A 13,839-nucleotide genomic window follows, 5' to 3' on the forward strand; every position below is an offset into this window, starting at 1 on the left:
AAGATAGAACCTTTTTTTTCCAGCTGCAGTGTTGTATGAAAACACATCTTAGATGGTCCAAGTACTACATGGTACAATCTGCCCTTTCATGATTGCAACAAGACATAAAGAAAGTGGAGAGCACTTGCAGTGAACATATGCTATGCCAAGGCAAAATATCTCTTGCCTTGAATAGCTTCAGTAGAAATATCCACCATATGAAAGGACAAACAGACATTTAAACAAGACTTGATATTGTTTTAATATGCTAAGATGAATTTTAAATCCTGGGGGAAGTGTAATTTTTAAGATTAAGTTTTTAATAGGATTAAAATGCTCATGGGCCTAGCAGGTCATAAAATCTAAAGCCTGTATTAACACCAGGCAAGTAAAGTACCTTACAGAAATTTTTTAAGTCTCTGACATTGTTACATTTATAAAAGATCTGTCCTTGAAACAACATTCATAATAAGCTGGTAACTTAGAAATATGAAGATAACTGTGGTGCACTAGAGACAAAGTTCTGATGATGACTGAAATATTTCATCAGAATGTCGCAGCGTGTAACCAAACAGATGAATTAGCCTATTTCAACTCAACTGTAACCTGCTGTAACTAATTAGAACACACTTACTCAATACATGGAAATCTTTATAATCTGTTGTAAATGCCTCAAGCTCATACCATGGCACAGCGCTTTTAAGTTAATTACCTTTTGTGCAGCAAGATGGAGAGCAGTTCTTCGGCTACGATCAGCTCTGTTAACATCAGCTCCAGCCTTCAGCAGTGCCTCTGCACAGTCCAGCCTGTCAGCCAATACACAGTACATCAGTGGAGTTCTTCCAAACTGGTCCTCTTTATCTTTCAGCTCAGAGTTTCCTTAAAAAAAAAATTAAAAAGCACATGAAACAATCAAGTCTATGAGTACCTTAGAGTAGTAAGCCTTACTAAAAGGGTACTCTGATTGAAAGTAGTAATTCCTTATGAAAAAGAGTGAATGAAGACAAAGTGAAAAGAGTGATGAAGACAAAGAAGCATAAGATAAATCCAAACTTACTACTTTTTACCTCGTTTTTACTGGCATGTATGAAATGTCCAGATATGAAAATATGAAAGTCCCAAACGACTTTCAACAAGACAAGAGGGCATGGTCTTAAGTTGTGCCAGGGGAAGTTTAGGTTAGATATTAGAAAGAATTTCTTTACAGAGAGGGTGATCAGACATTGGAATGGGCTGCCCAGTGAGGTAGTGGACTCTCCACCCCTGGAGATATTTAAAAAGAGGCTGGATGTGGCACTCAGTGCCATGGTCTAGCGACTGCACCGGTGGGTCAAGGGTTGGACTTGATGATCTCTGAGGTCCCTTCCAACCCAGCCAATTCTATGATTCTATGATTCTATATTTACAGAAAAAAGTACATTCAGAAGACACTAGTTCCACAAATACACCAAACATCAGTAACAGTCTGCAGCAGCATAATTATTAGTAATTTTTAAATAGTCATACAGGTCTTGGCTACAAAAATTACTTTTAAAAATATCAACAGCAAGTAAAGCAAATATTCCTTCTGAAACCTAAGAACTCTGTGACTAAAACAAGCTTTGACGCCTACTCACATCAATGTTTATTTAAAACACATAAAGAAGTCAATATTACATCAATAACATTCTTTATTTCATGGCACCTTACAATATTGAAAGTACTATAAAATACTTCTCAAGCCTTTTGGAACTGATACAGTTAGTAAGGCAGCAATTAAGCTAAGTAAGGTGTCTGAGATTACATAATAAATCATAACATTTTATTACTATTCTCAGTCAAATAAAACCCAATCCTGAACCAGAATGCATCCTCTACTTCACAGGTTTGTATTTCTGTTATGTCACCACATAACAACTACCACATATAAATTTATGGCTACCTTCTATCCTACACAACCCAACTCTAAATACACCTCCCATGTAGCAACATCATTTACAGTTATTCAAAGAACACTGAATTCTGACAGATAATTTTTCTTTTTAAGTATTCCCTTGTTTGCATGATTGTTGAAGCTTTAAAAGTACTCCAACAGAGGCATGCTTCTCCTTTACAAATAAAATTTTCACTCTCCATCAACATGCTATATCCAGTAAATGTAGTCTTATAATTTCTACTGATTGATCTAGCAGAGTGGTCTAGCAGATTAAATGTGAATCAAGAGGAGTCTCAAGGATTAAAATTTGTTTCCCACCAACCAAGCCTCTCATAAAAAACACTTCCAAGTAATACATAGCCAGCTAGACAATCATTTGCTTGCTCACCTATTTTCTGAGTTCTATTAAAACCGTTGAGTCAATACTACAATGTTTTCATGATTCATTCTGTAACACCTTCTCTTGCTTAGTAATTGTGATTTAGAAAACTCTGTTTTCTTAAAAAAAAAAAAAATAAAAGTTTAGGAAAGTTTCCAGATTCTCCTGTGAATGTAAATATAGAAGCATATTTTGCTCTTCACCCACAGCCTTGTCTTTTCTGACTGCCTCTTCACCTTGACAATCCACTAGTTTTATAGCTAATTTTTATGCCTCTTACAAATTAATAAATAAAAAGTCATCTACAGACCTTCATCTACCTTTCTCAGACACAGGCTGTTTTGAAAAATACCTTCTTGCTTTTAATACCCACTGGTACATTGCCATTTAGCCATGCTCACTTCCCTATGACCTTCCTAAACTTTTTCTTTTATTAAATGCATTAAATTCCTTTAAAATTGTGTGGCAGATTACACATGCATCCATACTCAGGAACTGTATGAAAATACAAAGTATGTGTTTGTATACAGTCACACACGCTCCATCAAGCCACAGATGGATGAGGACAGTCAGACACTGGAATGGTCTCCCAGGGGAAGTGGTGAATTCCCCCACTTTGGGAAGTTTTAAGTCTCAGCTCTACGTGGTGCTGAGACATATCAGATAAACAACAATATTAGAGGGGTTGGACCAGATGATGCTTGAGGTCCCTTCCAACCTGGCATTCTGTGATACTATGATCACTCAAGAGGTCAGAGGGGCTGCTCTAACAGTCTGTTTAACCAGAATCTAGGCCCCTCCTATGTTAACAACTGAATAGAGAAAAAATGAAAAAGAGGATTTTAATAATTCATTTAGGGGTAAAAAAACCTCTCTATAAGGAGAAGGAAGTGAAACATTATGTTGCTGGATATACCACCAGCCATATAATCAAGATGTAAAGCTTGGCTGTGTTAGGAGAGTGTTGTTGAGCAATGCAGCAAAGACATGCATAAAGCTGGAGTCCTGTCCTGAATCGGATGCTGCTGCTAAGTGCAGTGAATAACACCAATTGCTCAATTTACTTCTGACAGCAAATTATGCTTTCAACAGTGCCTGGAAAACAGCTAAAAATATTACTCTGATGCATTCTTCTTCTGCTAGGTAATACTTTTTTTTTTGGTCCTGTTCTGGCAAAAGTAAGGTCTGCGTCATATCCTGTCAAAATATGACAAAGTAAGAAAGCCAAATTTTGCCATTACAGTAAGGGCTGCAAGGATTATGCAGTTTTCTCTCCCATGTAAAAATAACACCGAGGTTTTATTTTGCTGCTGCATGATTGCAATTAAAAGAACAGTGATTTCCATATGCAGTTCTAATGGCTAGTATGTGGTATATTTGACAAGGTGTACAAGCAACACATAAGTTTTTGTTCTTTCCCGATATCAAAAAACATATTTTGGCTGTGAGATTACCAAAAACATACTGAAGACAGCAAATCCTCATTGTTGTTCTAATTGTTGGCTCCTGGGCCTATCATTAAAGCTATTCTGTAGTCCCACCCCACAGATTTTGAGAAGCACATGTGTATCAACTGCTTGTATATTATTTGAGACTTTTTTTCTACAGAAGAGGGAACATTTAGCAATAAAAGCAACCTGTGCATGTTTGAGCCACCAAAAGACAAAATAAAGTTATAAACCCATAAAAAAATTGTTTCAATTAGTGAAGCTTCTGTAAAGTCATTTCCCTCAAACTTTTCTTATATTTGAGTGAAATCACTTATAATGATCTTTGGAGAAAATCAGATACACCTTGTAAAGAAGCCTGATTTACTGCTTTCTATACAGCTTAGACAATAGATCCACACAGCTTCCTATCTTGTCTTTAACACAGGACAGCAGAAGATACATTAAAAAACTTAAGTATCGGTTTGATGTGATTACCATTAAATCCTTTACACCTATTAAAACTGACTGTCAGTGCCATAAATATAGACTTGTCTTATCATCTCACAGTCCTTCACCCTCACCAAGTTCCAGGAATGAGATTTTCAAAAAAGGCTGAGCAAATAAAATTTCTACAGCATCAGCTGTGATTGTATTTAATCAGAAACTCTGCAAATCAAGGTATTCACCTATCATACCACAGCCTTCCATATGTACACAGGGTTGTTTTTGGAATACAGAACCTGGAATGCCAAAGAGTTCTTAAACAGAGAGGCAAGACAAAATCATAGGCTTTTTATGGTTGGGAATTTTTTTGTTAGCTTCAATAGGACCAGATTCTCTCCTTATTATTATTAATTTGTCTTGAGAAACACTGTTAGTGTATCAGAACCAAAATAGCAAATAGGGGTGGCTCATTTTGTTCCCAAATACTATGCTGTGCAAATACTTCATTAATTATAATGAATCATCTATAAAAAAACAGGCTTATCAAATTTCCAAAAAAAGCAATGATTAAAAAAATAAGGATTTGGAGCCAAAATATTTCAGTCCAAAGCACTTCTCCAGAATCTCAGATTCCTTGCAACAGGACTCTTGAGTAACTTTTCTGCTTGTATTACTTACCAATATTTTTTACCTTATTTCACACAGAAGTACTAAACAAAGGCAACTGATAATAAAAAGCAAGAAAAATAAGTCTTATTTTCAGGACTACATTTATTCTAGAAAGAAAGATAATTAAGAAATTAAAACATATCTCATAGATCAGACCAGTAAGTCAAAATCAAATAAAGCTTCAGCTCTGAACTAACCAAAATGCATCTGCAATGAAAACATTTACCTGCTATTAGCTTCTGGAGGGTGCTCTTATCTCCATTAACAGCAGCAGCATGCACTTCAGATGCTAACGAGGAACCACTGAAGAGGCAGTTTGCTGAAATATTCATAACTCTTCCACAATATTACCATAGGTCAGATCTGTACCACCATCATTTTTTGCAGGACTGGAGTTCTAGGAAAAAAAAAAAAGCAGTAAAATATAATTAATTTTACAATGAGTTGTTAAAATGTCTCAAACAATGCTAAAGAGAATAAACTGTTCTGTTAAAAACAGGAAAGAAAAAATGCATTTCTTATTTTGCAGATTAAAATCTATCTCCAGACAAGATTCCACCAGAAAAAGCCTACATTAAGGTGATTTGTACATATATACAGTATAGTTACATTACCTTCAACAAAAATTTCAGTTGATAAGCTTTACAAAAGCCTGAAAATAGGACAGTGTTTATCTACAATTACAAGGAACCATTCAGAATGTTGGCACCTATGTTTCATTCAGGAACCCATGCAGTTTGTTACCAAGCATCAACTTGATATACTCCTCCAGTACTGGCTATCTGCTTACAGCAGACCTTACAGCAGCCTTTCAGATCCTTTAAAAGGATCCTATAAGAACGATGGGGAACAACTTTTTAGCAGAGCCTGTTACAACAGGACAAGACAAAACTAAAGGAAGGTAGATTTAGAGTAGATACAGGGGAAAAATGGTGAAATATTGGAGCAGGTTGCCCAGGGAGATGGTAGAAGCTCCATCTTTGGAAATATTCAAGGTCAGGTTGGACGTGCTCTGACCAACCTCATCAAGTTGAAGATGTCCCTTTGAACCCTAACCATGTGGTGATTCCATGATTCTGTCACTCTCTTCCAACCTATAATTATTTCCACTTCAAGCACTTCCTGAAGTGGATTTGGCTTCTGTGTATGTAGTACTCTGCAAATTCTGCTATTTTTTTTCCCATTAATTTCTCTACTATAACCATGTCTAGTTTCCTCTTAAAATTATGTAAACTTAAAGCATCCACAATATCCACTGAGAAGGAGTCCTGCACCACAACCAAACACTGTATGGACAAACCATTTCCATCTATCTTGTCCTGGCTCTTGTCATCTGAGAGCACTTAATCCTTGCCTTAGAAGCAAACGATTCTTATCCACCAGTGGTTATTCTAGAGTTTTTTAGCATATCCTCCCCAAGTTTATCTTCCTTGAGGTGAGAGCTATAGCTTGCTCAGCTGTTAACCAGGCAGCAGCTTTTCTGTATGCATGACCATTTTAATTTCCCTTTTTTGGACATTTTGTTGTAACCCTTTTGAGAAAGAAAGAAAACTCCACTGGTTATTCAAGATATGGGCAAAACACTGACTTATGCAGTGCTGTAATGGCATTCTCTTATTTTTTCTCTATTTCTTTCCTGAATCATATCCACCATTACAGTTGCCCCCGAGCCCTCTTAGAAACTGCCACCTTTGCTGAACTACCACTGCCTCAAAATCAGCTCAGGTCCACACACTATTTTAAAAACGCAAAAAAGGCCTGAATGCTTGAAAACTTTTTGATTTTCTCCAGAAGTATGAAACATTTGAACTTCTACTTTCAGTTCTTACCACACCTCACATTTGAAATTGAAAACAAACTGAGGTGAGCAAACAATAAATGTATACATCATGGGAAAAAAAGAGAAGGTATCGCTAAGGCTGTCTATTGAATTCTGGGAATTTTTCACCCCATCTTCCATGTTAATTTAAATATACTCCTTTTTCATGACCTGCATTTACAACATAGTACACTTGGAAAACTGCAAGAGGAAGCTATTTTGCTTCAGTTGTTATTTTCAACCATCTTTGGTTTATTTGTTCTATAAATTTCCTATATTGTTACACAGCATCTCATTATTAAGATAATTGCAGGTGGATACATATCAACACTGAGGGAAATGTTATTAAAATACCAAAAAACCCACTCCCTTCTATATAAAATAATGTGAAAATTTGTATGGTAAATATTAAGCATGAAGTAATAAAGGTAAAGGCCTTTACCTGCAAACAAAAAAAAATAAATAAAATCAAATACAACTTAATACTGTAATGTAATTGCAGACTGTTCTTCACAAGCTCCAAACTTCCTTGGAGAGCTGCTAACAAAATTAATACAGGAAGCTGCATGTCAAATCTAATCAGTTACGCAAAGAACACCTGCACACAATCACGGTATCAGTTCGTGCCACATCCCTGGAATAAGCACAAACACAGAACCATGTGGCTGTGCAAACCTGCTCAACACCACATCAATATGCTGCAATCACTCTACAAGAAAACACTCAGGTATAACTCATTGTCTAAAGCGTACCACATGATAACTGCTAAACTTTTAACACACTGGTGTCTAAATTGCTGCTTCTCCATCTTGCCCTCATGATATGTCACTTCTTTCAATGGTTAACCGTATCATCCTTTCCTGAAGTCTGTCTAAATGAATTTTCACAAGATATGAAAATGGCTCCATCATGTCCTACGAAATCCAACACCTTACCCTCCAACACAGAAACTAGTAATGGTGTGTCTAAGAATGCATGAGATGCCAGTTTCCTGGATATATATCATATACTAGAATTCCTCACTACTGAAATGCTACTATGGATATCCTCAGTCACTTCAGAACCAGGAGTAAGCATGGCACTGTCTAACTTAATCACTCCTTAAAGAACATGCCTTAGAGAAACATGCAATGGTTCACCACATTTTGATAAAGCAAGTAATTTCCCCAAACTTACTTTCTTCGGGACCTCTATAGAGTCCTGAAATTAATAATTGTCTCAAAACAGACACCCTGAAAAAAATGGACATTGTGTTCAGGTGGGGTCCTCATTCAATAAGCCATCTGGACACTGTTCTCACATGAAGAGCCCCTTGTGCTGTATCCATCCTGACAAGCAGAACACTGTCCTCGCAAAGGGAGCCCCTCATTCAGTAGCCACCCTGATAAAGGAGGACATTGTCTAGATGGAATGTGACAGACTCCTATAAAATTATTTCAGAAGTCACCCTAGTTGTGTACCCAACAACCAGCTTGCCAGCACCAAGCCTGTGTGACATTTTTATCTGCCTGAAGAGAGCAGTTATTAGAGGACAAGAGTTACTTGCTTCAACACCACCACTGTTGCACTCTGCTGAGAATGCTGGTGTAGAAGCATGAGCAGGAGCCCCTTGCATAACTTTGCAAAAGTATTTTTTCTCACTAATAGTTCTGAAGCCATCTGCAATTATATGAAACCTATGGAACAACATGATCTTACTGTATTGCTCTTTTCTTCTGTGAACATCAGAATAACACGACAGTGATGATGCTGGAAGTCAGGAATGCTTCCATCCTTACTGAGTGTGGCAGAAAAGCCATTGAACATTTCTCATATGCTTGTTTTACCACAGAAGTAGGTGATAATAATAGAATAATTAGAACTCTGTCATTAATGGATTGATAGGTTTGTTGACTGGGAGGAGTAGAGAACAGAAGAGTTCAAAGAATCTAATGTGACAGGAGGTTAACAACACTTCCACTTCGAGGCATGTAAGATAGGTTAATGGTGACATAATACACCCTAACAAATTCCAGGAAAGCCCAATTTGCCTCGGTGCTTAAAAAAGCCAAAGAAACTGCAGATGGATACAGGACAACACAAGGTGGACAGAGCTTATACAAGCCCAGACAAGCCCAAATACACTTTAAGACACAGGGCACAATTGCTCTAGTTTTAATGGAACAGCCCTTCAAACATTCCCAGTACTAACTGCAATAATTGTTTCCTACTAAAGAGCATAACAAATATCCACATCTTTCAAAATACTTGCACCATATTCTGCTTCCCAAGTATCCTGTTCTCCTCCAACAAAAATGCTTTTTTTTACTTTTTAGGACACATAATTGATATATTTCATCCAAAGCTACACTTTCCCTCCATCTTCTGGATAGATGAAGACTCTACATTGTTAAATGGACCTATATGCACCATTGGAATGTTACACATGTTGGAATTTTCAGATACTCATTTTATTTCCCAAAGTTATCACTGTCATATTTTCATCCATTTTATTTACATTTTACTCTTCCATAAACAAATTAACTATAACACATCAAGGGGCAGCTGTGTAAAATTTAGCAAGTGCTGGATAACTTAGTAAAGCACTAGAAGCATTTTATCAACTAGAGAAAACTGCAAACAGGTGAGAATTAATAATTAAAGATGTTCATAATTTCCAGATGAAAACAAAAGCCACATCTGCATAAAGTGTCAGTAACCACACTGGTGAGAGAAGCAATTATCTCCACAGCAATTCCCAGTACATTATCTTAACCCACTGAAAGAGGCAGTTCGGCATCAGAGAAATTCTGTAATATTGAGAACTATAAAGGGAAAATTCCGTAATTGAAAATATGAATTAAAAATTATAAAAATAAAGACATAGTGACAAGACCTGCTTAGAAGCTGCATAACTGACATTATCTGTAGTATGTATGCATTGGATTACTGGAATCGAGTAAATAATTCACTTTTCCTTCTTCAAGCTAACAAGAAGAAAAAGATGAGCCTTGTTAAGTCACTTGACACAAAGGGACAGTCATACTGACACCAAGAGTTCTTCAAAGTATGTGAGAGTTCATACCAAACTATTTTAAGTCTACTTTTCATTCTGTCATCAGAATTACAATGTTTTCCTATTTAGAAAAAAAAAAAAAAAAAAAAAAAAAAAAAAAAAAAAAACCAAGATTGCTAATATTTAAACAAGATCAGTGTAGCAAATTATGCTGATAAGGTTTCCAAGCGAGGAACAAGCTGCTGTGAAAAAATATGAGGTATTTTTCAAATGTGAATGAATTCAGAAGACATTAATTCTACAGACTGAGGAGCACAGGTTCTTAAGGTAGACAAAAAAGTTGGGTAGCAGTTTCAGACTACAAAAAGATACTATTTGTATCTGCATGTATATTGGTGTTTTCAGCACACGAAACTGACACACCAAATGATTTTTGCAGGGTCACCATAAACTCTTGAGCCTGTCAGGCTTCATCTGAAGCCAAATTGGGCTTGACTTGCAAAAAGCTGATGTAAAGGATTTTCTTTTAAATGGCGTTATGCCCCATTTCACTCTTTTTGCTTTTGTACACATTGGAAACGTGGAAGTGGAGCTTTCCACGACCGTTTTTGAAGCAGCTCTGCAAGGTCTCAGAGCGTCGATCTACCGTAAGGACCTAAGTTTGGCCAGAAGAGTATGAAGCACTGAATTTTAGGTATTCATCCTCCTCAGAATTTCGAACTCAGGAAGTCGGGAAAACAGCTCAACCCCGTCGAAGCGTCAAGGGACCAAAAAAGAGCGATGTCGTTCCCCTTCACCCCTCTTACCAAGCTAAGATTCCCCCACTGAGCCGCTCTGCCCCCTCACACCGCTCGGCGAGCAGGAGCTGCCTCCCCGTCCCCCAGAAGGCCTCAATCCCCCTCTCCTCTCCCCATTTTCCCGGCAGCCGGAGCCGCTCCCCGAGTCCCGGCGGCTGCAGGGCCAAGGCGGGTCCCCAAGCCATGCCAAACGCAACGTGGACAACTCCCCTCAGGCAACGCCGGGGTTCTGCCCAGCCCGCCCGGCGACTTCGAAGAACCGGCTCGCCGCCCGCCTCACCGAGGGTCGGTACCGAGGAATAGCAGGGATACCCCACCCCCACACCGCACTCCTGCCAGGACCCCATCACGATAGCCCCGCTCGGAGACAACCCCGCCGGCACGGCGGAAAGGGTTAACCCTGTGTCACCCGGGCGGTGACAGCCACCTCCCTCCCTCCCCGTCCTTCTCCTCCCTTCGCCGCCTCTGCGCCCCGTAACTCACCTCCACCCCTCCCGCCTCCTCATTGCGCCCACACCAGACCCCACCCCTCAGCGGCCGGGCGGGGCCGGGACTCAGGCGTGCGGGCAGCACCGGGGCCTTCTGGGATCGCTTCAGCGCTCCGGTGCCTTTCGCCGCCTTCTTCTCTCCCTTCCCTTCCTCTTCCTTCCCCTTCCCGGCCGGTGGAGGAGGTGGGGACTACGTTTCCCGGCGTGCCCCGGGCACACGGAAGTGAGAGGCGGGGAGCTGTGGGGCCCCGCGGTGGAACTTGTCCGGGTGTTTCCTGGCGACGGGGGAAGTCAGGAGCCGCCGCGGCGGAGAGTGGGAGCCGCGCTTCTCCCCCGTCCCGGGCGCCCCATCTACCATGAGACCCGCCATCTTCCCGCTCCTGCCTGACCCTGGATGCCTCCTCCTACTCCTCCTGGTGAGCGAACGGCTCCCCGCAGCCCTTCCCTTCCCCGCCGTGCGGAGCGCCGGCTTGGGGCTGGGCGGCGTGGCCCCGGGGGCTCTTCCCGCCCGGCTGCCCGCGTCCTCCCGCTCGCCCCGCCTGTGCGCTCCGGGGACGTGCCTGAGCCCGGCTGGGGGCCCCCCCGGGTCCTTCGTGGTGCCGCCCCTCGCCCCGCCGGAGGCCGGGGCCGCTCCACCGACACCTGCTCGGCGGGGGAGGGGGAGGGAGGCGAGCGGCGGCTGCGGGAGAGGTCCCGGTTGGCGGAGGCCGGTGTTGTGGCCGAGGCTGATAGGCTGCGGACCCGGAACGGGCCGGCGATGGGGCGGGGTTGGGCCTGGGCTCCGGAGCTCGGGAGCCGCGGCGGGGCCCGGGCGTTGGCCTGGCGGGCAGTGGGGCCTGGACCTGGTGGCTCCGCGGAGGAGGTCGGCGTCGCACCTCCCCTCTTCGTGAACCGAAAAGGGAAAGTGAGGGGAGGGAGCAGGCCCGGGAGCCGCGGCTGCCGGGAGGGAACGGCCTGAACGGTGCCGCTCCGGAGCCCGCCTGCTGCCCCTGCTTCAGCGCAGCCGCCCTGCAGCTGAGGGTTCTGAGCGGGTTCTTCAGCTGAGTTTCCCCCTCCCCACGCGGGCTGCCCGTTCTGTGGGCAGCCCTGCAGCGAAGTAACCCGGTCCGAGCTTCCGAAGCTGGGAAAAGTTCCCGAGCTGTCTCGCACCGTTGTCACATTCGTCTTTAATTGTCACTCTTCAGCATTTGGGTTTTTTTGTAGGCTGGCATTACGTGCCTGACCTAAGACACCTTCTGGCTTTGCACACACTGAGACCCAATCACTGGTGTGTGTGGTTTGTGGAGATAATTTGTCTGTGTTATATTTTATAATTTTCAAATAGGCTGGTGTAGTGATTCTTAGTTTTCCAGAATTCCATTAGCCCAGATCCTGGGTCTTTGATAGCATAAGTGACTTGCAGAGCTAAAGGGGACTTGTGTGAATAAGTTTAATAGGATTTGGCCTTAAGATACTGATGTGCTTAATCAATCTATTTTAAACATTTTGGAAAATAACGTTCACCAGAAAATGACGGGATATTTGGAGGTAAAGGTAGATAGAGCTTTGAGGATCCAAAGGGAAGTAGGCAGTAATAGAGCTACTAATGAATTAATTATTTAGGAACACGAAGGCAAGTACCTAATGAATGGAATGAGTATGTGTTATCCCTTTGAAATGTGTGCTTCTACATGGATAAGCTCTGTTTATTATAATATTTGCTGTAGTTTCAAGGGTTCGTAAATATACGTGGTTGATAGGGTGTGAAAAAACATAAAAGAAACATTTATGTGTAGGTGACTAGTTATAGTGTACTAGCTCACTATATGAGAGAATAAAGTGAAGAACCTAGTATTTTCCAGTCAGACCTGTCCATTAAAACAATGTTGCTTATGCATTAGGTTGGTTTTCATCATTGTTTCACCAACAAGTGAACCATTGGCTCACTTCAATGCGTAGAGGCTTCAATGAGCAAAAACAAAGAGTGTGTACCCTTTAAATTATCATTTAAATGGGCAAGTACAAGTTTGAGAAAGTATATGTGAGTTAGTGAAAGCATTTTTCTTTCTTCATGGTAAAGTTGATCAATGCAAATATAATGTGCATCAGTAAGATCTATGTGTGCCAACTACAGAATAGGAAATTGCTAAGATCTGAAATTGGCTCATGTTTTAGTTCCTGTTTCTTTGTGTACAGGTCATTTAAACCAATTTCTGTATAACAACCTTGAGAAAAATACAGGTCAGAGTTGGTTTGTTTGTTTTAAAAAGGTTACCTGTGTAATTCTGTAGCATCATACCACATATGTCCCTGGGTTGTAAGGTGCCAAGTTACATACTTGGATCAAACCAATGAATTGTTGCTTTTAGTAGATTCATTAAGAGTTTTGGAAAACTCGTCCTCAGCAAAATGGGAGTGGAAGAGATCCTTTTTTTTGAAATAACTGAAAAAAACTTTAAAAGTATGGTATCTGTTGAGGCATTTGGAGAATCTGAGAGGGTCTACTAGCCTGGGGTTTAAGGTTCTAATGACTTTGTTGTTACTGACAGCAATGAATACTTAAGACTAGCAACATAACCATGGTTTTGGTTGGTAAGATTTTTGGGTATCCAAAGGCTCAGCCATCTAGCAAGAGCCTCTCTGAGCATAAGAGCTGACATTTTGTGGATAAGTGAGCTTATTGGTAGAACAGAATGTGATGATACATAGCTGTATCCAGCTGTTCAGCCTCATGTGTTAGCACTGTACTGGGCTTCTAGGAGACAAACTGGGACCAGGGAGAGGACTGGGGAAGTATGGGCTGGCATGACCCCTGTCTCTGCAGTACTGAAGCTGAATGGAAGAGCAAGAAGCACACAGCACAGTCTGTAGAGGTGATTGCAAGACTCGAATAAGAGATGAATATATGTCAGGTGGCCCTTTGTGCCCACAGATTAGGATGTTTC

At 41.1% G+C, this 13,839-nt stretch overlaps 2 protein-coding genes across 5 annotated transcripts in view; one reads left to right on the top strand and one right to left on the bottom strand.

Moving 5' to 3' along the window:
* Positions 1-11,051, bottom strand: part of INVS (inversin) — an 85,580-nt gene extending 74,529 nt beyond the window's left edge. For both annotated transcript variants that reach the window (XR_011724452.1, XM_071736948.1), the window contains exons 1-3: positions 10,911-11,051; positions 5,043-5,213; positions 692-858 (exon numbers count right to left, since the gene is read on the bottom strand). Coding sequence is in view for 1 of the 2 variants with exons in the window: in XM_071736948.1 (XP_071593049.1) it covers positions 692-858; positions 5,043-5,148 (273 nt within the window). In the remaining variant the exon portion in view is untranslated. The remainder of the gene's footprint in view (positions 1-691; positions 859-5,042; positions 5,214-10,910) is intronic.
* A 142-nt stretch (positions 11,052-11,193) lies between these two features.
* Positions 11,194-13,839, top strand: part of ERP44 (endoplasmic reticulum protein 44) — a 45,234-nt gene continuing 42,588 nt past the window's right edge. Inside the window, exon 1 of one of the 3 annotated variants that reach the window (XM_071736954.1) lies at positions 11,194-11,331. Coding sequence is in view for 1 of the 3 variants with exons in the window: in XM_071736951.1 (XP_071593052.1) it covers positions 11,272-11,331 (60 nt within the window). In the remaining 2 variants the exon portion in view is untranslated. Of the gene's footprint in view, positions 11,332-11,697; positions 12,183-13,839 lie in introns of those variants that run through there. The other 2 variants (XM_071736951.1, XM_071736953.1) reach the window with 2 other exon arrangements.

The sequence above is a fragment of the Heliangelus exortis genome, chromosome 2, assembly GCF_036169615.1.
Source record: "Heliangelus exortis chromosome 2, bHelExo1.hap1, whole genome shotgun sequence".
Lineage (NCBI taxonomy): Eukaryota > Metazoa > Chordata > Aves > Apodiformes > Trochilidae > Heliangelus > Heliangelus exortis.